The sequence below is a fragment of the Taeniopygia guttata genome, chromosome 2, assembly GCF_048771995.1.
Source record: "Taeniopygia guttata chromosome 2, bTaeGut7.mat, whole genome shotgun sequence".
Taxonomy (NCBI): domain Eukaryota; kingdom Metazoa; phylum Chordata; class Aves; order Passeriformes; family Estrildidae; genus Taeniopygia; species Taeniopygia guttata.
Genome location: NC_133026.1, coordinates 48,365,218 through 48,389,194, shown reverse-complemented (window position 1 = coordinate 48,389,194; position 23,977 = coordinate 48,365,218). Strand labels below are relative to the sequence as shown.

Genomic DNA, 23,977 nt, shown 5'->3' with positions numbered 1-23,977 from the left:
CAATGAAAAAGCTATTAAGACTAAGACTTAACACAAAATCAGTTCAATTCCTGCAAATGTTTCTACAGAAGCATAGTGCTGCAGAGCTGTAAATAAATGGAAGCGATAGCCTGAAATGTGCTGTAATATCTGTACTACCTAAAATTTCAATTCAAGAAACATGTTTTTTGTTCTTACTATTAAATTAGAACTACAGAGGGGGCAGGTTCAAAGAGGTACTGAGCTCTTTTTTCCTATATGTTGTGGGAAAATTAGTTTTATCACTTTTGCATTTTCTCCAAGCCCCCATCTGTAGAGAAAGCATTTAGCTCCCTTACTTTTAAAATATCAATCCATGTATAGGTGTTTTATATTGTTTCAATTACGGTGTCACTTGGCCATGATTCATCCAGAGCCTGTAAATGCAGAAAAACTCCAGAAATGTCCAACTTCCACTAAAAAGTTACTCACAGACTTATTCTGTGAGTATGCCATATGCCTGAGGTCCTCAGGTTATACAGTAATGGGTATCATAAAAATAGGATAGATATTCATTATCACTTCCCAAGGGAGTGTTTTGGATTAAGTAACTTAAAAATTCCCACCAGACAGAAAGTCTTTGTTAAATGTGTTTTATTTTTTGCAGATGAGCTCATTACAGTATAACTGCTGATAAACTTCTTTTGATCTGTGGCAAGATGTAACTGCTTTGGCCCAGTCATTAATTCAGGACACAAAGATGTGCCTACCAGTGTGTCATAATGGGAGGACTGTAATAATTGGAGGCAGATAGAATTTATTAAACTTTCCCTAGTAATATGAGAAAAGCCTGGCACATGGCTCTCCATAGCTCTGCCCAGGAATGTGTGCTCTTCAAAGGACACCCCCTGAAGTACAGGTTGACTCTGAAGTCAGTCTTCATCTGTGCTAGTACATCAGAAGGCAGAATTTAGCCCAAAGTTTCTTAAAATAATTTTCAATGCTTTACATTAGTAAAACCCTGCTGTGGGTTAAAACTTTGTCATCATGCTTTTTCTGTGCTCCTTTTCCAGTGCTGCTCTGAGCCATGGGAAGAGCATGGGTTTTTTGTGAGACTGAAATGCTGTGCTCAGTGAACAAGAGTGCTCAGCAACTTGATTCGCTCGCAGCAGAGGTGCTGCAGGTGGTGACTGCAATGTCCCCATCCCATTCTGGGTGTTAGCAGAGCTAAACCACAGCAGCCCCTTGGTCCTTTTGCCCACTTTTTGCCCACCTAACTAAAGCCATGCAGTAGGTGTGCTGTAGGTCCACAGCCTGCAGCTTGCTTCAGTGCCTGCAACCTGGAAGCAAGAGGCAGTTATTTTCCAGCTTCCACCCAAGAGGTACCGTCTAAATTGTGACCTTCTGTGCCAGACTTTGTTCCACAGCCAGATTGTAAATGCTTTGTATGCCAGGTTTAGCTGGGAAGTCCCAACTACTCTCACCATTGTAACATTATCTTCCAAAGAGCCAACGAATATACAGCGTTGATGTGTTCCTTTTGGTGCTTAGATGCCATTACATGTGAGGTATTATCCTGAAAACCACATTATCACAGTAACTCAGGGCCTTTGGGCATCTGATGTTGCCAATTGCTTTCACTTCTTGCTGGTATGTAATTTATCACCAGTGTGGCCCACCCTTTGTGGGCAGAGGCGAAGCTAATATACTTTCAAAGTGTATTTGAATTGCTTCCATAAATCACAGCTGTCACTGTGAGCAGTTTTATCACTTGCCAGAACAATATGTTATGCTTATGCTTTACAGCCTTGGTACTATTCTGAACTTTTATTTGTCTAAATTGTAATGCATCATAACTTATTTTAGCAAACAAATTTGAGCAGCCCTGGATTTTTTTATTATTATTCTATTTTTCTATGGAAACACTGTAAAGAGCATTTTTATGTGACATGCTTTATAGTTGTAATTATTACTTTTTATTAGTAATTAGCTCTAAGAACACTAGCAGTTTCCTTTCTATTTGTTAATTTTCATTCTTCGAAGATGTTCATGCAGCTGGGGCAGCTTTGTTTTTGTAGCTCATTTCCTCTCCTACCCTGCTGTGTAGCAGGAAGAGCAACTACATGCCAGTCATGAGCCATGGAGTTGGAGATGGGGAGGAGGAGCCTCATTGCCTCATAGATTTTATTTGCTATTTGTGCAGAATATCCACCAAATTAATCAGTTGTGTGGAATTAAAATAAGAAGCCTTGTGAAATCCGGAAAGCAGGCGAAGCCATCCTACCTGAGAACTCAAGGATAGTGTAGCAGGGAGGTCATGAGTAGTTATTTTTACCTAAGGCGTAATTATTGCCTTCATCTGGGAGTGCTTCCCCTGAATCACAGAAAGCAGCTGGGAGCATGAGCAGCACGAGTGCTCAGAGCTGTGCTGCAGTGCCCTGGCTCAGGCACGGGCTGGGGAGTGGGACAGTTGTGGCTCAGCAGCCAGAGCCACTCAGCTGGGCAAGGACCAGCTGTGCCCACACTGCCTGCCCGCCCCTGTCCCTGTCCCATCTGCCAGCTCAGCCTCCCCACCCGGCAGCGTCCTGCTAACATCACTGGAAGCTCTGCTCATCCATCATCTTTCTCTTCTTGTGCCATAGCTGTAGATCTGTTTGTGAGTGTGACCTGTGACTGGTTTAGGACTTCACTGCAATAAGAGACTCCCCTCAGCTCTTCTTTCTCAGGGATGCTCTGACATTAAATGCACTGTTTCCAGAACAGTAAAATATCTCCTTTTTTACAGCCATGACTAAAACACCAGTGAATATTTATGAACCAATTTGCCGTGGCTTCTCCTGTGATGGGGAAAAAAAAGTATGGGGTTTTTTTTTTTTTAATTGATACAATAGCTCATTCCAGAATATGAGAACAAAGTCTATAAAGTAGTCAGTTTTATAATTAGAAAATTAATTATTTGCAGCAGATATATTTGCTAAAATGCAAAGATTGCAGTTCCTCCATTTTTAATGTGAAAAAGATATGCTAATTGTCTAAATTGAGCAGTGTCTCTAATGGAATTTTTTTAGGTGTAGATCAAGTTCTTTGTCATAAGCAGTAGTCTAAAGGTATGACTTAGGTTTATCCTTTTACAGAAGTTAGGATTTATTCTCAAGGTTTGCACTCAGAATGAGCAGTAGTTGCTAAAGAATGTTCTGCAGATGTATTTGCAGATCCTGTGATTTTCTCTTTTCAAAAATTTTAGCTACACAAACATTTTCAGCAGATTGGCTAGGCACATCAGCTACCACTTCAGAAATGCATGTTGTAAATTTTACATGAAGAGACATTTTTGGCAGCTGCTTTGTGGTTTGACTTTGAGAAACCCCAGAAAGGGTATGTGAAGTCAGTTACCCCATCCAGACCACGTAAGCAAGAAACAAGTATCTTAGCCTAAGGATGATTTGGAGGATGGTACTGTATTAGATTCAATTATTGCACACTGAGGAATTAATATATAATGAAAATATTCTTCTGCTCACATACATAGATTGTTTCATAGGATCAGAGGAACTACGGATGGAGGATACTCCCAATTTATGTGAAAAACAAAAAGCACTAAGATGTTTTTTTCCAGAGAAAACATCTCTCCCACCTCAACTGAGCCTGGGGAGCTGGCAGATGCCTTTAGCAAGCATTGTAAAGCCTCTGTAAACTCTTCTAGTTTAATTTGAAAACATCCATTTGTATTGCTTTGCTGACAAATTTCTGATTCACAGAGACCTGTAGTTAAGATTTTGCTCTGGCAGCTGACCCTTACTATGCCCTCTTCCTTACCTTCCTGCCAGTATTGACAGACGTAGAGCTCTGGGAATGTGGCCCTACATCTTGCAGGCACTGCCAGAAAAAAAAAATTTGACTTTTTTGGGGGTCAAAGAAGCATTCTTCATCCGACTGAAAATTTTGCAAAGCTCTGTCGGTAACTCTTAGTTTATTCAGCACTTAAACATCTCTCCTTAGTATAGATTATACTGAAGATCAGATGTTTTTCCATTGACTTTATCAATTGAATATACAGCACTTTTCAGTAATACTGGATTTCAAAATGTTTTAGGAAGATACCACCCCTCAAAACTTCATTTTACAGATGAGAAAACTAATAAGCAGAAAGAAGTAATGCATTCAGAGCGTACTAGGTCCCAGGCAAGAAAAAAGCTATCAAAATTTATGATGTATGCAAGGAAAAAGTTCTGCTGCTGCTGGCTCTCAAATCTACCTTGACAACACACCCAGGTTGATCTTCAGTATTTATGCTGAATTGAAGACTCCGTATTTTTATGGTCTTTATTGTGCATTTTCCATCACTCGATTGTTTAGCTGGCATCCATCAGGAATTCAGACTTTGCAAATACTTTTGGCCATGAAGATTGTAAACACAGCTTTGCTGTGGTTGCAAAATATTAGGTGTGCTGTGTGACAGCAAATGCACTGTGACAGGTCTGCCCCAGTGATTTCTGAGGGCAGACATCACCCTGGAGAGACCCACAGCAGACAAAGTACAAATATTCAGAAGACTTGCCTACTTTTAAATTTGTGCTATGCTTTGGGGGATTATTGCTAATAAAAGTAAATTTTGCATCATTTACAGTTGCATAGTTGCAGATACCTTGAGAGGAGATAAGGGGATCAGGACTGATCCTGTGGGTTTTGCAGAAGAAGTCTGCATAAAATGCTCTTGCTTGGCAGATCAGCCTTCTCAGGCTGTTGCACTGGTTGAGTTAGCCGACATCCTCTTCTGCAGCAATAACACTGGACCAGCTGTAGCAGGAGTTTTCCAGCTAACATCCTGTGCAGTGAAAGCTGGGGATAGAGGAGAGGTTTTGGTTCTTGTAGCTGAATTGAACCATGTTCTGGCTGGACATTATGACATCTGTTGACCAGGGACCTGATTCCAAGCTTTCTCAAGCCTGCAGAAAGACTGCCCCTAGCATGAGTGAGGCAGGGACTGGGGGAGTGATGCCTGCCCCTTTCCCAAACACTGCTCTCAGCCTGTTGTCCAACTTGGTAGAGGCTTGGGAATCAATGCAGAAAATAAGTGATGTTTTCTAAAGTCAGCTTCATCCTCCCTCTCCTCTTTTTCTCTTTCTTCAGCTCTCTTTGAGCCAAGATTTCTTGGCACAGCTGTTCAGGAAAGCTTGCTGCTGAGTGTCATTTCTATTAAATTTATTTGTGAATTACGCAAGGAATTTGTGACTCCAGGTGCTAATCCTCTTGTTTTCAAAATTGATACTAAACCCTTGTTAGAAAAGACAAAGGTGAAAGTTTACATCCACAATGCATTCCCTGTTTTCTTTTTTTCTTTTCTTTTTCTTTTTTTTTTTTTTTTTTTGTGTGTTTATATTATTCTGCAAGAGCTTAAAATACACTTGCCTCTGATGTGGACATAGCCAAGATTTGTGAATTTAGGTGCTCAATTAATCAAAAGAATTTGTAAAAAGTCATTTTGCACATTCTTTGGCCAATTGAAACAAAAACTTAAATTCCTCTGAAATGAGACTCATGCCCCACACATCCTCTACACCCAAGGCAAACCAAAATATAAAACAAAATGGCCTAGAGATGCTAAATCAAACAACAAAAAAAAAAGAGTTTTGGAAGTTGGTGGTGTTCTGTTTGGGGGGATGTCAAAGGGGAATGTTTTTTACTTTTCCAGACATTTTTTCTTTTACTCATTTATTCCCTTCTTTGTAAGATGCACAGTTTGGCCACAGGGGAAGCTAACTGGGCAGTGGGATGACCACACCTGTAGATTCCATCCTTCACCTCCTTCCAAGAAAAAGCTTTAGCTGGAAGATACAACCCAGTTTTAGTGCAGTAATCAAATGTATTGCTTTTGTACCTATGTCAGAATTGCAATTAGTGTTTATATTCCTGCAGTGGTATAGAATGAAGTGGATGCCCAGAACAGACACTGATACAAAGCACTTATAGGCATCTTTTTACAGGTCTTTTACCTCATACCTCAAGGGCTAAGTGGAGGGGGCGTCTCAGTGATAGCAATTGCATTAGCAAAGGCTTAACTTAGTTAATTAAGCCACTTTTAATCAAGACAGGAAATGTAAACTAGTATCTGCAGTAAACTAGAAGGGTTTGTAATTACAAGGCAAACATAAGTAGGAGCTCCCTGTGTCTGTGCCACAGAACTGAAGTGAGGTAGGTTCATCTCTGATTACCATTTGGTTTTTTAGTTGCCAGTATCTCTCGGTACATAGCCGCTGTTTGTTCTAATGGCTCTTTCATACAGGCACACACAAGTGCAAGGGCCATGCATTAATGCAGGCTCAGTCCTACCTTGGCCCCCTTTTTTTTCTTGTGGGTTAAGTAGTGGTTGTGCAGAAGGATTTCATAAATGAATTTGTTTTATATATGTAGAACTGAATTTTATTGAAACGGGACCTCTCTTTCCTTAATTTGGTTGCTACCTCCCTGGTCAAGTTTCTCAGAAACCTTTTAAAGCAATGATAAGAATATAGTGTGAATAAGTATACTAGATATCTTCTCCTTCAAGAGGTTGGGTTCCCTGATCCAGAAGTGTATTCAAGCCTGAAAAATAATTGCTCTGAAATCAAGAAATTACGTTATATGCTTAGAAGTTAAGCAAATTCTCAAGGGCTCTGTGATATAGGGGCCTGAGTAACACAGTGGTGTTGCAGGCAAGTGCTTCTAATATGGTACAGAGCTGGTTAAGGTCGATTGCTAACCCCAGTAGTCTTTGGATTGCATTCTGCATGGGTGCCCTTGGAAAAGATGAGATTTTTGCAGTGGACACATATGGGCAGACATATGCTCCATCAAAGTCCTGTTGGCTTCAGTAACATCCCTGCGCCTGTTTGCATCGAGCTGAGGGCTGTAGTCTGCAGCTTGCTGTGTCCTTATGTTATAGGCAAACAAACAAACTCACGGCTTTTTGCTCTGTGATTTGGTACCTTTTGGTGTATGCAGAAGCCGTGGGGAGGAAGAGTGCCATCAGGCAGTGGCTGTGTCTTTGTTGCAGGCAGGATTTACAGTTGATGTTGTGTTTATGAAAACTCTTCCTAAGGTGAGACACAAAACAAAACTCAGCTTGTTGAGGTGAAAAAGCAGGGTTTTTTGGCGACATGGTGCTAGCAGTCGCTTACACCAGTTTGCCCACAGTAAAATGGAACATGGTGCAGTGAACAGTATCACCAGAACACTGCAGTCTTCTTCCAATAGAGAGGATGTGGGCAGGACAGGAACCTGTACCTGGAGTTGTGTGGAAAAAAACAGCCCAGCAGAGGCAGCCAGAGCCCAGGGACCATCCATCTTCTCAACCCTGCTGGTGAGCAGCAGCTTGCCCAACCAGTCCCGCTCAGAGTAGGGGTCTAAACACTCAGCACACATATTTTGGTGTACTGCCAGGAGAGTAATATGTGGTTCTTCTCCATTTCTCTGGAGAAATTATTTCCCTTGGGTGCTTATTTTCCTACCTGCAGTTGTCTTTTCTCTTCAGGAATGCATCATCTTCATTGTAACGACTGCAGCTATTCCTTGAAGTTTCTTTGAAGTATCTGGCTTGGAGGTTCACTCTGGGCTTGTGCTTGTAGATATTTCATCAGTATCAAGAGCTGATGCCAAGATAATAACCTGATATCAAGAGCAAGAGTTACAGATTAATCAATACATAGGGCTTAACAATTTATTTTACTCCGACTTGCCATTATTTATTAGGGGTCAATCCAGAAAATCAAACCAGAAGAAATGAATCTGCTGAAATTCAGTGAATCTGAACCTGTGTTTTGCAGCTGGCATGGAAAATCCGATCCTGCTAGTCTTGTATTTGTGCTTTTTTTTAATCATACTGAATTTTGTTGTGGTGGTGAACTGTCCCATTGCACAGTTCTTTAGGGATATGCTAACAAAATCAATGGATATTTCATATACCAGTTATTCTACAGCCATGAACTGATTTATGTAACACAATGCAAATATAGACACAGGTACATATGGGCAGTATTGCAGCTGCTCTTCATCTAATGAGCATGTCATAGGCTAAAGGATTCTGTAAACACTAATGGGTTCTCACACTGGTGTTTTAGTTGTACATTAGCTATTCAAAAACCTCCTAAAGAGGAATTGCAGCAGACACTCATCAATGCAACTGTCTGTGTCTACAGTAAGGGCTACTACCAGATTTGCATCTGTTTTGGTCCTTAAGCCGTAAATCTCCCTTAAGAGCATCCTATATTTTCTCCAAAATTATCTATTTGACTGCCCATGGGTCTCAATTGACTCTCCTTAAGGCTGTTGGGATTGGTGGGCAGGGGCTGAGAGCAGGATTATTCCTGGATGATCCTTAGCACTATTTTGGACCTCCCTGCTGTTGTGAGAACTGTGCAGCAGCTTGCAATACATGCTTCCAGTGGCTTAGCTCTGTTGGGATGAGAAGGCTTCACCCTTCTCAGAATAATGTAGTATTCTCCCAGGTCCTGTAGTACCCTCCCTGCAGGCACCTCAGCTGGCTTTGGGCATCTCAAACATGCCAATGTAAACCCTTCCTCGTGCTACTGGCCAAGAGGAAATGCTGTTTGAAGCTCATTTCTCCAAAGCTGTTGAGCCTGTCATTTGCTTCATTTGCTAGCTGGACGACTTTTTTTTTTTTTTTCCCTTTTTTTTTTTTTCCCCCTTTTTTTTTCTTCTTCTTGGTCTCCAGTAAAATGCAGAAGCCTCAGATTACAAAAACAGCTGCACATGCTTTGGGTTAATGCATTTAAGTCTGGCTCCAGGGCCTGGGCAAGTGCCAAGATCATGGATCAGCTGCTTTACCGGAATTAGGCTGCTGTAATGAAGCCCTGCATTATTGTGTTGCAATTATTTTGGATTGCAGCTGGCTGTTCCCTGTTTTTTTTTTTTTTTTTTACTGAAGTAAGATAAAATAATTTGTCTTAAAAATAGAATTTTCTTTTCAGAATCTTTCAGAAGCTTTGAGTTATATACCATGTCTGTAAGATGTGCCCCTCTGTCTATCTCTAGATTTATCTTGAAGGAGAAGAGCAAGAAATATTTGTCATAGAAATTGAAGAGCATGAAGAGTGCTAAAAGGTCTCAAAACATAAAATAAATGTGTATTGGAAAGGAAATAAAATAAGTTACTAAAGTGTCATATAATTACTTGGTTTTAGGTTTTCAGAAAGAACAGGTTTATTTTCAGCATCAAGCCACTTACTAGTAGTGAGTTCTACTTAAAGCTGTCCCTATAATTTGAAAATCCTTTGTATAGAGATGTAAAGGAATGGATAGAGATTTTAAACTGACAAAAAAACATTTCTCCAGCCTCGAGTCTCCTGTATTTGTATCCATTCAAGCTCTTTTTGATGCTTGTTTATATACATTTCTTGTCAAATAACAGCTCTCTCAGGTTCTCCAACTGATAGCAAAAAGTAAACTGAATGCAGTCATTTATCTTTGAACTGTTCAACTGTGCCCTTCTTCATGTTCTTGTTAATAATGCCAGGTCTCCCAGGAGCACCTCACACAATTTTATCACATAAGCTTTTTGTTCGACCTTACCTGCTGTTCCCCAGGAATATAAGGGGAAAAAAAAAACAAAAATGCCAGCCTGCCTTAATTAAAATTTTAGTCTCAGAAGATGTTACAGTATGCGATTTCATTAGGTATATAATTAAAGTATTTAATCATACCTCTTATTTGTCTGGGCCTTTTTACTCAGTAGTGAAATCACAGAGTTTTAAACCAACTCTGGTCAGGTGTGGAAAGGTAACTGAGGGGTGGATATGTATCTTTAAGTAATTCAGAAATTCAATTTACTCAGGATTTTGCCTGTTTGCCCTAAAGGTAGTTGCTTGGATTATGAAGTAGAAGGCACTAAATAAAAGTTCAGCACTCTTTGCAACCAATTTTTCCACCCATGGGACAGCAAGCATGCACATAAATGTTTTTTAAAAGATAATGTTATTCCTCATTTTGAGGTTGTAACTTAGCATCATAGGAAAAAAGTAAAAGAATGGGTAAAAGATAATGGATATTTCTTTGACATATAAGAAGTGCTAAATCTTACGTGTGGTGCTACTTTCATCATTTCTCATTGCAATAATCTAAATCACACCAATTTTCTTACCTCCCAGGTGAACTCACTTGTTTTATGCAGTGACTGTTCTCAAGGAAAAGTCTATGCAAGAAGCAGTCTATCTTGCCCTTTGTGAAAATGTACCTTTTTTTTAGTTTATATAGGAAAAGCAGAGTTAAAAAGTATGATTTTGAGGCTCTGCACCTGCACGTCTTTTGGACCAGAAAGGTTTGATTTTCTAGGGAAATTGTGTTATTTCCCTAATTTTTTTTTTCCATTTTGCTAGCAGTAGAGAAATGTAGCACATGAAACTACAATTTCTTCAGATATTCTGAGCTTTAGGCTTCTTCCAGCCCCTGGGGTTGCAAAACAAGTAAAACCAAGATTTTATAGAGTTTTTTGAGGAAGAATGAAGCAAGGGGACAGGGAGGGGCAGTTCACCTGGGTAGATCCTAGAGGAACTTGCCAAATGGGCAATTTAAGAGCTGTTATCCACACAAAAAAGAAAAAAAAAAAAAAAAAAACAAAAACACAAACCTTAGTGTTATTCAACATTGCAGGAAATTTCCTAGTTTTATTTCTTCTTCTGAAGCTGGATAAAGATATTTTTGCACTATTGCTTTCATGGGATTTGTATCTTTTTAAACCAGAGAGAGAAAGAGGGGTGGGGAAGACAGTCCAACTTCTATCATCCAGGATTTTTGTTCTTTGTCTTGTGATAATAAATCTTAACTAGCTCATATCTCTAGTGCATATACATCTTGTTGAGTTTCCTAATGCAGCTGAATACAGCTCTTTGTGTGTGAGTCTGACAACAAATGTGGCTATTGGTCTGTTACCAGGTTTGGGAAGCATGAATCTGTTTTTTGCAAAGCTATGGTCAATGTAGGGACTCAGAGCTACGATTCTGGCAGCAGTTATGTTTCAAGACTCAAAGTTCAACATCATGCAGTTTTATAACCTCAGCTCTGCAGAGAATTATTCGGGTCACTGTCATCATAATCACTTTAAGAATACATTTGCTGCATTATGTGTTTCCAGGGAATGTAGCTGGAGTGCCATTAGCTAAAAATTATTTTGGTCTCACAAACTAGAAAGAATCAATGCCATTAGCTTAAAATTTTGAAAACAAATCTAACGTAATAACCCATGGTTTCCCCTGCAAGCTATACTATTGGAGTGGGATGTGCTTTTACCTGAAATAAAAGAAGCCAAACTTGTGTTAAAAGGCTTCTCTTGTTTTTGGAGGGTCTGAACTTGCCAAGTGCTGTGGGCAAAATGAGTTTGTGTGCTACTGTGGTTTTTGACATGTGGTGTTTTACGTGCTACCTCGTACCTTTGTACCTTTTCTGTTACTTCTTAAGACTTCCTTATTTGAGGCATAGGTATTCTTGTTTAGTTTTTTCCCCCTTTGTATATGTGTGAAAACTAAGTGAAATAATTGCATAGTCTTGTTTTTTGAAGGAAAAGGGATGGAATTTTAGCAGTCAGCTATTATGTACTTGTCCTTCTAGCTCACATGGTGTCCAGTTCACACCCCTGAATTATCTGTGATGTCTTCAAATAGAATATAAAGCTGAAATGTCTTACTAGGTCAAGACATTTTTATGTGTATTGCAGAGAGAAAGCACAGTAGGAGTGAATAGACCAACTGCAGCCAATTTGCTTTGCAGTGTACTTTGGATTTTAGATCCGAGCTTAAACTACAAAATTGTTTACAAAGTGGTTTGAATTCCACCTGCACAATATGCAGCTTAAATCTTCAGAATCACACAGAAAATAACACCAGGAGGGAGACTTTAATTAATGTGTCTTCTGTGGGAGTCTTCCAAACTGCAGACACTTTGGGGTGAGGCTAAAATCAAAATGCTTAAATTTATAGATTAATTTTACGTTCCATGACAGTTCAGTCCATCATTTGTAGTGAAACTTGCCAGATAATGGTCAACTGCATAACAAAAAAAACCCCCAAAAACCCGAAGCTTTTTCTCAGGTGATTGGGCACCCAGTTCTAACACATCACACCTGGACATGAGAAGCCAGCAAGAGCACAGTGCCTCTAGAGAAACCAGTGCATTAGGATGGTGTTACAATGTCCTTGTAGGAGGTGAAACACCTGGTTGCAGTCCAGTACTTGAGTATCTCACACGAAGTCAGGACGGACTGATGGACCTCTGGAACAAGAAGGGCTTTGTTCTGACCACCAAAAACACTTGCCTAGAATTCCTGCTCTCACTTGTGCTCATTATGTGGCTCCCACAGCTTGGCCAACTGCATGATTCCCCAGTTAGGCTGGCTTTCCTCCTGTTTTTACAGACAACCTTTAGGGTCTGTTTGGAATCCAGAGGTTCTTTGGGATGCTTAGGGGTGTGGTTAAGTGGTGGATGTGGCAGTGTTAGAGCAATAGGTGGACTTGATGATTTTAAAGGTCTTTTCCACTCTAAGCAATTCTGTGATTCAATTCTGTAATTCCATTCTGTGATTCTAAGACAGTGTTTGATCTTGCTGGACAGCTTGCTTCAGTCTTTTTTCCTCCTTCCAGTTTTGAAAATAGTTGGGATGGACCAGCAAAAACAAAGTTGGTAAAAAAGAAAGTTGTCAAAAATTTTACTGAATGTGTCAATGAGTGAATTGTAGTTCTACAATGACATGTTTTCTTCTCAAATTATAACTTAACATGGGCATTATAAATTTGTATTATTAGAAAGTAAAAGCTACATCCATCCACTTTAATTTCTGCCCATACCTTATTTCAAAAAGTAAAGGATAACACAGCGTAGTAAAATTGAGGGAATAGATACCAACCATACTCTTCAGTCTACAAAGTCTACTGAGTAGTACTCCAGCCAGGGCAAAGTAAACTAAAACAGGACAGAAATATCCCTTAGAATATCCACTGTATACAGGTGAACTCTGCCTGTGGAATGAGCTTGGTGGCATTGCCAGAAAGGCAGGAGAGACTGGGGAGAGGATCCTGTCTCCTATGCAAAAGATTAGTCCTTTTCCTTGGGAGAGGGGAACAGTGTTAAGAGCTAACTGGCTAACATTTTCCTAAGTATTTCAAATCTGGAATATGTCATTTAATGGTCTGACTAACACTGGACAATGAGCACATTCTAATAATTTTTTATTGCTAGAACTATTTGTAAACTGACTAATATTTTCTAGCAAGGTGTCCATCTTCATTTTAGAGGTTTTGTGTGATACAAATGTGCTGCTACCCTCAGCAAATTGTCTCCTTGTTAATTATAAGGGTCTGTAGAAACTTTTTATTTTATTTCTAATCCGGAAATTTCTAGGTTTATCTTCCTGACATGCAATTTTATTATACCATTTTCTGGTCTGTTCAAGAACTATTGTTACAGTTTAACCCCAGCCAACAACTTAGCTCCATGCAGCTGCCTCGCTCTCCTCAGCTGCACAGAGAAGAGAATCAGAAAATTAAAAATTAGCAAATTCATGGCTTGAGATAAACACAGTTTAATAGGGAAACCAGAAGCTGCGTGTGCAAGCAAAGCGAAACAAAGAATCCATTCACCACTCCCCATGGGCAGACAGGTGTTCAGCCAGCCCCAGGAAAGCAGGGTTCCTTAATACCTAAGAGTTATTCAGGAAGAAAAATGCCCATTCTGAACATTCCCCACTCCCTCCTTGCCTCAGCTTTATATGCTGAGCATGTTCATATGGCATGAGATAGTCCTTTGTTCACTTATGTCTCTCCCAAATTCTCTGTTCACTCCCAGCCTCCTTGCTGATGGGATGGTGTGAGAAGCAGAAAGTCTGAGTAAGCACCACCCAGCAGTAACTAAAACATCCCTGAATTATCAACACTCTTTTCAGAACAAATCCAAACCGTAATACCATACTAACTACTAGAAAGGAAGTTAATTCTACCCTGGCCAAAACCGGCACAGCTATCTATTTGCAGATACTTCTTTGTCTTTTGAACAAGTTGAGCAGAGTGAGCTCATTAAGCTTTTCAGAAAGAGATGTGCTTCCTGACTGGAAGGATCATGTTTTTAGCTTGGTTCTCAACTCTTATCAGTTTTGGGGAGTCTTCTGCAAATGTAAGCACCTTCTGTGTGCAGAATTTGCTGTTAAAATATTTTCAAGGGCTTTTCAGGGTCCACACCAAGAGTTGGTGCTCGTTCTCCTTGGCTTTTTCATGTGACCTCAAATTCAGTCTCTTTCCAGTGCTCCTGGCAGTTGCTGCAGGGGCTGAGCTGCTCTGTACTGGGGAAGGGAGAAGAAAAGAAAGGGAGGACAGCATAGGGCACCAGAAAGGCACTGCACTAGTTGCAGAGCAGGCAGGAGCACACCCAGATGCTCTGCAGCATTCCACCCAGCCCAGTTACCTCTGCTTGAGGTTTCTCTTTTGACTTTCTTTTGGACTTTGCTTGCCTAAGCCATTGCAGTGTGTTGCCAAGGTACCTGAATTTTAGGTGGCACTACACTGAGTAAAGCAGAAGGGGAGCAGGTGAGCTCTCAAATCATGTTACATCAAAAGCACTATGAGTGTATGTGTTTGCATGGGGTGGGTATGGATGCAAGGAATGGAAATGGAAATGAGTTCAAATGGAAAGGGTACAATAAGATTTGCAGTTCAGGGACTTTCCCCTGCACTCATCAGACACTCTTTACCCAAAGTGCTGATACATATGTTCTCAACATTGGTAACACATGCTTCAAATCTAAAATGAGCAATGAAACAGTCCCTCCCAACAAAAATGTGCCATTCATGAAAGATGTATGCTGAGGCTGCAAGTGCAACAAATACACTTTAATTGCAGCTCTGGGTGACGCTACTGGCAAAGGTGTAAAACTGCTGCATTTCGTCTTTTGAGCTGCATAGGCTCATTAAGAAATGGAAACATTTGTGGTTTTTCCTACAGTCTTTCTGCCCTGGGATGTTTAAGTTAGATGACTTTTAGCATGGTGAGGCAGGCTGTAAAGGTTCAGAGAATTACCTTGATGATACGATGGCCTCTTCCATTTCAGCTGGAATCCAAAGCTCATCTTTCCTCTGAAGTATTTGTGGAAATTCTGTGCACGATTTGTTCCTCTCATTGTTTAACAATATCGCACATGTTTCCCCTGATTTAAAAAATCCTCCTTTGTAGCAGAGATAACATAGAGCAGGATGATATAATTGCAGTAAAGAGGCCCTGGAGCTTGCAGTAATAGGATGGTTCATTTGATGTGTACTGCCATTAGAAAATAACCCACGTATGTATGTTCTCAGGGGATTGTAAAGAGGCTTTTAAGGATTACTCTTCATGTAGTATGAAAGCTAATGAGCAAAAGAGCAAGTGCAAAGAAAACTATTGCTGCATAAGCATGTTGCCACTTCCTGTTCTCGCTTTCCTTACACCTGTGTAGCTCCAAAATATCCACCTCTGCCCAGTAATGTCTGGTTTCTTATGCACTGTAGTCAGTTTTCAAGACTTTTGAGAATACAGTATTATTTCCATGTCACTGAAAAGCATGGCGTAGTTTAAGACTGTGCTGTGTGTACAAATTAAGTAATTCTGGTGGAATGGCACTCTCTGATAGTCTGTGCCTGAGGAAAAAGAAAAAAATAAGATATAGTTTCACAAACAGTGCTAATTGTTCGTCTCAGTTCTCCCCCCTCCACTCTTTTTCCTGGCCAGAGTGCAGAAACATACAAAGATATCAACATCCAGTAAACACTGGAGGACCTGTTTCAAATATTATTGGAGAATTTGGGCTGCAGTGATAGGACAGAACAGCTGGTTTCTGATATTAACAACTTCTTGTCCAAATGGATTGTCAATTGTTCTACTTTCATTTGTGCTGAAACAGAAGCCATATAGCAGTACAGATACTGGCTTTTTTGTTTTGTTACAGCATTTTTTTCTTGCTTATAAAGCTTGTTGTAGATAAAAAAATAATTCACTTTTTAATATTCTGTACTTTCTCTACAACGTTGGAATATACTTTTGTGCCTTGGCACATTTTTAGGTTCAATAGAATGGACAAATCTGCACCTTTCTTCATGTATTTAACATAATAAAGGGTCAGGCTTTGCTGTCAGGTAAAATGAAATGGCTTTATTTAGCTGCAGAACCTTGAAGAAGATGCTGGATTTTGATTAAATGCTATACTGGGTTCTATAGCATGGTCCAACATCCATAGCTTCATTTAATTCCAAAGGGTACTGGTCATAAAAAAAAAAAAAAAGTCCATGAATATTAAGTAAGGAAGAGATGACAGCCAGCATCTTTGCAAAGATACACACATGCCAGTAAACTTCTCAAACATCCCCAGTTCTACCAACAACTCATTAAATATTCAAGAGTACCTCCTTCTGGACAAAGAGGGACTTCTTTTCTCTTAAAGTCTAAGAGGATGCAGTTACAACGTAGTTGTTCCCATCTAATTAAATTGGAAGTATGTTAAGAGTGCATGTGAAGTATTTGTATTGAGGCTTTTCTGTATGGTCAAAGCATTGCAAAAGGCTTACACAAGGAGTAGGAGAAGGGTCTTACTCTCACTTTCAGGGATGTAACTGATGTACTCTGCAGGTTGGGACAGGGTGACGGGTGCACCTGTCCTGTGGTCGGAAGTCACTGAAGTCCTTGAAGAGTGTTGGAAGGAATAAGATTGTTAAAATAATAATGTGTAGCCCAGTGGACCTCAGCTTTTCAGTCTTACTCCTTTTCATATTTCTCCACCTAAAACCTGGAGTGGTTATGTCATGTACTAAGCAGTGCTTGCTAGTACAGAGGAGATTTTCAGGGCTGCGTGTTTATACATGTGTGTGTGTGTATCATTGGAACTAGATAGTCTTTAAGATCCCTTCCAACCAAACCCATTCTGTGACTCTATGGTTTTGTAATACCCCCAGGAGATCATGCCTATACATTCATCATGTGGGTAGCTGCTTCAACCTTTCCATGATTTTTTGTTTCAGTTTGATAGTCATGTCTGCACTGGGTCATAAATCTGTCATAAATTGTAAAATATGGAACACAAAGCTTAGGTGAAAAGAGAGCTGTGTATTTAAACACACAGCAGGTCATTTGCAGTAGTCTCACAAAAGTAATATTAATGTAATCATATTTACTAGAGGTAACAGAAGGGCTCTCTACTTGACCCCAGTGGTGTCTGTCTGTCTCTGCAGAGCACCAGTCTGCCACCCTGTGCTGGTGCATTGCAATCCAGTCCTCTGAGCCCAAACCCAGTGCTGGATTACATTCCCCAAATGAGTCACTTGATCCCTGGCTCACTATGCATCTATGGTTCTTTACACTTCTGGGATTTAACTTTAACAACTGGAGGTGACAGGAGATTAATTTCATGTTGCTGTTTCTGCTGTCAGTTGACACCCCTCTGCTTAAACTTCCAGTCCTGCAAATACCAGAAGAGTAATGCTAAATTTTTTATTTCTATCCTTTATTCCCTCCCCCCCACAATTGGTGTACTGGAGCAGGAGAGGACTTGCAATTTTATTATTGCTGTATAAGCCTTCTGTAAACTCAGTTACAGCAGTTCTGATGTTGGTAATTTTTATGACTAAAAAATATGCTGACACAGTGTTTGGGCATAGGAAAAGAGCAAATCTGAATGTATAATAATCTGGTGAGTTTGGGAGATGTTTAATGCTATATCCCAGCCAAGTTAATCACCCATGGAATTTTTTTTAAATTTTGCTCAGTTGACTGGAGACATTAATCTCTGGAATGGCATCTTTAATACCAAATACTTGACCAGAAATCTCAACATTTCCCTGGCATAAGAACAGATTCAGAAGGAAAGCTATCAACTGACAATAGACCAGCAGAAACAGAGACATTTGTTACTTTATTTCCCTTATATAATGAAGAAATATCCAGATGATGGTTTTCACTTTGTGAAGTATATTGGTACTGTATTCATGAATATAAATTGAGCAGACGTGACAATTTTTTCATAGAAAGATGACATAGAGTTGCTCCTTCTGGTAGTTCTTTGCCTGAAATATGTTTATTGTAAAAACATCACTACAGAGTTAATAGTGCACTGCATAGCTGCATGTTAAAAATATGAGTGCTAAAGAACACAGAATGTGTTAAGGAGAAATTATTCATAGATTTATAATACCTTTGTCTGGCTGTATTTTTCAAGGGCAGGCTCTTTCTGCATATTTCTTTCCTTTTCTGCTTTTTCTGAGAAGTTCTTAATTGCTAAATATCACTGTCACTCAACCAGCCCAGTTCCATCTGTCTAGGCTCATTCCCAGGCAAAATTGCATTGCTGCTGAGCAATTTTTTATTTGTGCTTGCCTTCCCATCCACACTGCTGCCTCATTAGTGGCTTGGCTCTCTAGATCATCCAGCCTTGCCCGTTTCTCCATTAGACCTAGAAGAGCCATCCCAGCAGAAAATCTGCAATATTGTGGTGGCTTTGAACACAAAGTTAGTCACAGGTTAAAACAGAAGCATCAGCTTCTTATCCTTGTGCAGGCACTGGTGTGTTAGCAGTGTTCCTAACCAAGCAATGGGGAGGATGCTCCCTAATTTATTACTTTCCTGCTTTGATACACATGAAAATAGTATGGTGGATTATTACCCTTAATATGCTCTAATTACATAAAAAACCTTGCAAGTGAGAGCTAGTATGTATAGAGTGTTCTTGTTTATTTTAAATAGACTTCTCTGTTTATATTGTGCTAGGGAACTGCATTGCAAGGAAGGTAAGAGGGTAAGGTAAGAAATGCGACCTGAAAGAAATTGTCAGGTTAGACTGTGACAGTCAAATGCTTGTGTCCTTGAAGTTGTTGGGAGTTTTTCCTCTGAGGAAATAACCAAAAAACAGTAGCACCCTGTGTCTCTTTAAGGCTTTACAGCCCTGTGCTGCAGTCAGACAGTCCTCCAGGTGGTCTCTGCTACAGTGTCAAAAAGCAAAATAGAAGTGTGCTGCCCACTCAGGTCAGCCTGCCAGGGTTGCCAGCTCATGGCATGTGTTTATTGCACTTTGGTTTTCATTTCCAGTAACATTTCTGCCGAAACAAGTAACTTTTTAACTAAATGATGGGATCATTTACTGTACCTTAGAACTGTTGTAATTTTGCCCCTACAAGCAACAGGGTATTTGAAGACATCTTTCCTCTTCCAGGTTACCAGCCTGTCCTGCCGAACCAGCAGCAGGGGTTCCAGGGTCTCATGGGAATGCAGCAGCCACCCCAAAGCCAGAACCTGATGAATAATCAACAGGGGAATCAGGTGCAAGGCATGATGGTGCAGTATCCAGCCATGTCATCCTATCAGGTATTTAGGAGCTGTAAGGAAAGACTTTTTTCTTGGAGAATGCTCTATTGAATTAGGTTTTTGCATCACACAGTGCCCTTATAACTTCATTTGGTTAGTGTGTGGCGGGAAGCTTTCTGATGAATATTCTTCTAAGTCAGTTTCTTTGCTTCCTATTTACATGGTTTTAGTACTCCTGATTTTTGTTCTGATTTTGAAATGCTTCAAATGAACGATTTATTGCAGTCTGCAGTGAGGCTAATGTCACAAAGAACGAAGGAATTAGACTTCTTCCTGTGAAGAAAATTAATTTAAAAAAATATAAGAACATTGTTCATTTCTTCTCTTTTTTGCCAGTGCAGTACTGTTTCCTGTAATGAAGTTGAGGGCTTTGCCTGATCCAGTTAAAAATTACTCATCTGTGGAGACTCCTGCCAAGGATCTCACCATGTCTTCTATAACAAGCTGTAGCCAGATGGATTATTGTTTATTGGGTTCTGGGGAGAGGGAAGGCAGTGGCTTGATTTTTACCAAGTCCGTAAGTTACCCAGACTTATTTCCCAACCTTTATACCTAGTTTCCTTGAGTTATGCCAAGCGCATGTGAGAGGTGGCCTATGCTTACACTTCCTACTGGTCCCTCTGGAAAGTTAAAAAACTACATGACACCTAAATCATTTCAATAGATTGCACTGATTGAGCAGCCATTCCCCATTTCCCTCAGCTTCTTTGAAAACACTTAGTGACACAGATGGAAATAGGGAAATTGCTTGAGGGTAAAACTTTCCCCTTACATTTTCAGGATTACTATATCAAAAACATGTTTTAAAGGTTAATGATCAAGTTAAAGGTTTAGACCTTTTAGATGGCCTAGATATAGCAGGGCTGAGTCTTCTGTTTGCATTGATCCCAGTAATGCGTATTCTACTAGGTCATGACAGAGATGCTTTCTAGGCCTACAAGCAGAGGGAATTATCTTTAAAACCTTCTGTAACAAAAAAAACCTCAGAGATGAGAACAATTCTGAGCAGCAGAAAATAGGACATTTTGGCACAACACAGTACACTCAAATTCATCTAGAAGGAATATAGGGATACTGGGAGCCTACTTTAACTTGCTTAGTAATTGCTGTCTTTTTCTTCCTACGTCTTTCCATATTCCTATCTAGGTGCCAATGACCCAGGGTTCTCAAGGATTGCCGCAACAATCATATCAACAACCAATCATGCTACCTAATCAATCAGCTCAAGGAACACTTACAGCCACTGGAATGCCTGTCTACTGTAATGTCATACCTCCTGCCCCACAGAACAACCTCCGGTTGATTGCTCCACACTGCCCCTCCAATAACGTTCCAGTTATTTCTGCCAGCTGCAGGACAAACTGTGCAAGCATCAACAATGCAGGGTGGCAGGTCAAGTACTGACACTGTGGCTTAGATTTATGAGGATAGAGGTGCATTATTTGACAAATAAATCATGGCCTTCAAATGAAGAGGAACACAACAGAATAATCAGTTGAGGACACGAGTACTGACAATGCTCAAGTGATTTGCTGCTGGAAAAACCTGTAAAAAGTAAAATAAATTTTGGAAAAAAAAAATGTTTGCTGGTTAATGGTGCATATTTTTGTCATGTCTGCTAGGTATGCCTTTATAGCTTAGCTAGTGACATGAATTCATTGAGGTAAGATTTTTTCCTACCACTGAACACCACTGTGTAGATTGTAATATCCCTGATTCGGATTAGTTTTGTACTTTGTGTTGAGTTTGTGAAGCTAAAAGTATTTAAAAATATAATAAAATCACATTGTACCAAAGCTGTAATGGAAATGAAAAAAAAAAAAAACCTGAAAACAAAAAGAGAATACTGAATGGAAGGAATAATTTATATACACTATAGAGTTTTTTTATGGATATATACTGTATTGTAGTGCTTAATCACAATAAAGCTATTTGACCTCATGAAGGAAGGTCATGTTTCTACCACCTGCTTGGTCTCCTCTGTTTCTGAGTGAATTTCGTTTAGTTTCTGCATTGTCTTTTTTTTCAGGTGAAGCTAATGGGGGAATGGTGCTTAGAGGAGTTTGATTAGAAGAAAACATAGCTGTGTCTCAGCATGAGGTACCATAACAGCTGAGACCACTTTGGAATTATAGAATAGCCACCCAGGAAGTATTCCGTGAATGTTGGACCAGTTCACCTGTAACTGAGTTTGCAATTTGCCAATCGCTATGACCAGGAATGTTATAAACACAACTCATCTGCTGCAAGCCACTCCTAAGTCACATCTCTTCAAGAGACTGTATAACAGTCATACATGAGAAGGCATAGTTGTCCTATGATATTCCATCCACTGGATGGAAGATCAGTTCATACTGATGTAGCAACCACAGTACCCAGCAATCCTGCTACATAGAGATGCTCTACACAATTATTGGTGCTCCAGCTGTGAAGCCATTTTGACAAAAGAAGATGACCCAAAAATCAGGTCTGCCATTTTCAAGTAAGTGGGGATGAACATTTGGGAGGTTGGCTTTTAAAACACAGTGGCTTGCTAGAAAAATTTAGAACTTTTTTCACTTCCTGTGGTGGTTTTTTATTGTTATGTCCATCCTCACTCAAATTCCCAGCTTTGTTCTGATAAAATGCTCTTGATTCATAAATGCTGCATGTAGTTCCTCATTTTTCTTCAGTGATGATAATATTTGAGACAAAAGTCTGAGTAATTTTTCACTTAAACTTCATTTTTGATCAATTTTAAGCACCTTTACAATAGTTAAAGTTGGGCACTCCAGAATTATGCATACACATTATGAAAAAAAAAAGATCCTTCTGTGTGTAAAGTCTTATTATGACATATATGATTTTAGATATCCAAGATTACAGCAGCCTACATAGCCCTTGGCCAACATTAATCTGAATGTGAAACAGCTTTAATTTTCCCTTTAGCATATGTGGCCTTTCCTTTGGTTTCCACTTCAGCTGTGGAAACAGGAACTGGAGGGGCTTCAAATCTGTATTTGAAGGAAACATTTTTCTTTTCTATACAATGAACAGATACCTTTCAGAGTTCAGTCCTTTTTTTACATATGTGTCGTAAAGTGTGGAATCCAGTCCTGTGGGAGCACAAGAAAGCCAAAACACTGAATTTTATGTAGTGTAATCACGATTCATTTGCTGAGAGACAGTCAAGAGCATGAGCAGTTAAGTAAACACAATTCACTTCAATTAGAGGTGAAATGCCTTGGGAGAGACTGCTGATTGATTTTTTTTTTCTTTCTTTTTTTTTTTTTTCCTAATCAAGATACTGCATTTGAATTTTGCCTGTGACCCTAAGCTCTCATTTCAGATTCCCGGCATTGTATGCTTTATTTCTTTTAAGACTTCCATATACAACAGGGGTTTCTGTCCTAGCATGGATATAATTACACGTAATTAATGCTGTGTTTGCTGCTGTGGCATCACTGACAGCTGAATGAATGGGTTTCCTTCTCTGTCAAGGCTCCACAGCCCAGCAGGAAGGACCTTGTCACAGATGACCTTCTACAGGAACAGGCTGTGTGTGCCCAGGCTGAAGGAGAGGGGAGGGAGGGGCAATCTTTATGCACCCAGTGTCTGGAATGAACTGACCCTTTGGTCATCACTATATTTAAATCTCATTTCTTCTCTGAAGCACTACTGTTACCTTATAAATCTTCCCTGTTGTCAGGGAACAATGAATGAATTGCCCGGTAAAAAATATCTGCCCTCAGCATCATGGATTGATGGCAAGCTGGGCTGTAGCTGTTCTCAGTAGAGATGGGGAAGGGACTCAAAAAGGAAAGCCTAGGAATCTTGCTTCTGTAGACAGAATTTCTGCCTGTCCTTAGGCCACTCTGGGTCATGTCCCCTTGGCAAACAGCATATCCCATTCCTGACCATGGCCATGCTTTCCCATGTTACTTGTCTGCTAGCACAATGGTAGAAAACACCTACTTAGCTGTGGGAGCAGGGATCCCACTGACTGACTTCTCTCATCCTTGTGGCACCAGCAGCTACCTGCATATTAATGTGCCTTCCTGCTGATATGAGACTTGAACTTTTTTTATTAAATTTAATTTACAGTTTCGGTACATGGTCACAGCCACTCACCCCAAGATAGCCTACATCCTCTGAATTGTCTTGCTCTCCAAAGAGTTCAAATCTCCTTAGGCATATGAGGGAACTGAATCTGTTCTCCCTCAGCTATGGAGAATGTCCCAATTATTACAGTATTATGTACATGGGGGAGTCATCTCACATGATGGTGCATTGTATTTGCTTTGTGCTGAAAGAATTTGTATTTTAAGACAATTAGGTAATTTTTCTATATCAAGTGAAGCAAAAAAAAAAAATTCCCTAAGTTTAATTATTAATCATACTATATTTTCAAGTCTTTATCCTATTTTTGTTCATTAGTAAAAATACTCTGAGCTGGATTGCTTAGCACCTTTCTGCTATTAAAAAAGAGACATTTCAGCATTATCAGAAGGGGAGGGAATGAGGAGGAAAAAATAAGTTATTTAAATACATATAACAAAAATATATAGGTGGAGCTCTGTAGTGCTTTTCCCTCAGTCATTTGAAATATATGTAAGTAATCTCTGTAAAAGGAGGGTTGTTGGATTCACATGGCCAGACTTAGCAACTCAGGAACTGGTCACCATGA

General features: G+C 39.8%; 1 protein-coding gene across 39 annotated transcripts in view; it reads left to right on the top strand.

The window, feature by feature from the left end:
* The window catches only part of ARPP21 (cAMP regulated phosphoprotein 21), a 372,912-nt gene extending 351,639 nt beyond the window's left edge, over window positions 1-21,273 (top strand). For all 39 annotated transcript variants that reach the window (XM_072925860.1, XM_072925880.1, XM_072925867.1 and 36 more), the window contains 2 exons: window positions 19,160-19,311; window positions 20,458-21,273. In XM_072925860.1, coding sequence (XP_072781961.1) covers window positions 19,160-19,311; window positions 20,458-20,715 — 410 coding nt within the window. In that variant the 3' untranslated portion in view covers window positions 20,716-21,273. The remainder of the gene's footprint in view (window positions 1-19,159; window positions 19,312-20,457) is intronic.
* The last annotated feature ends 2,704 nt before the right edge of the window (window positions 21,274-23,977 follow it).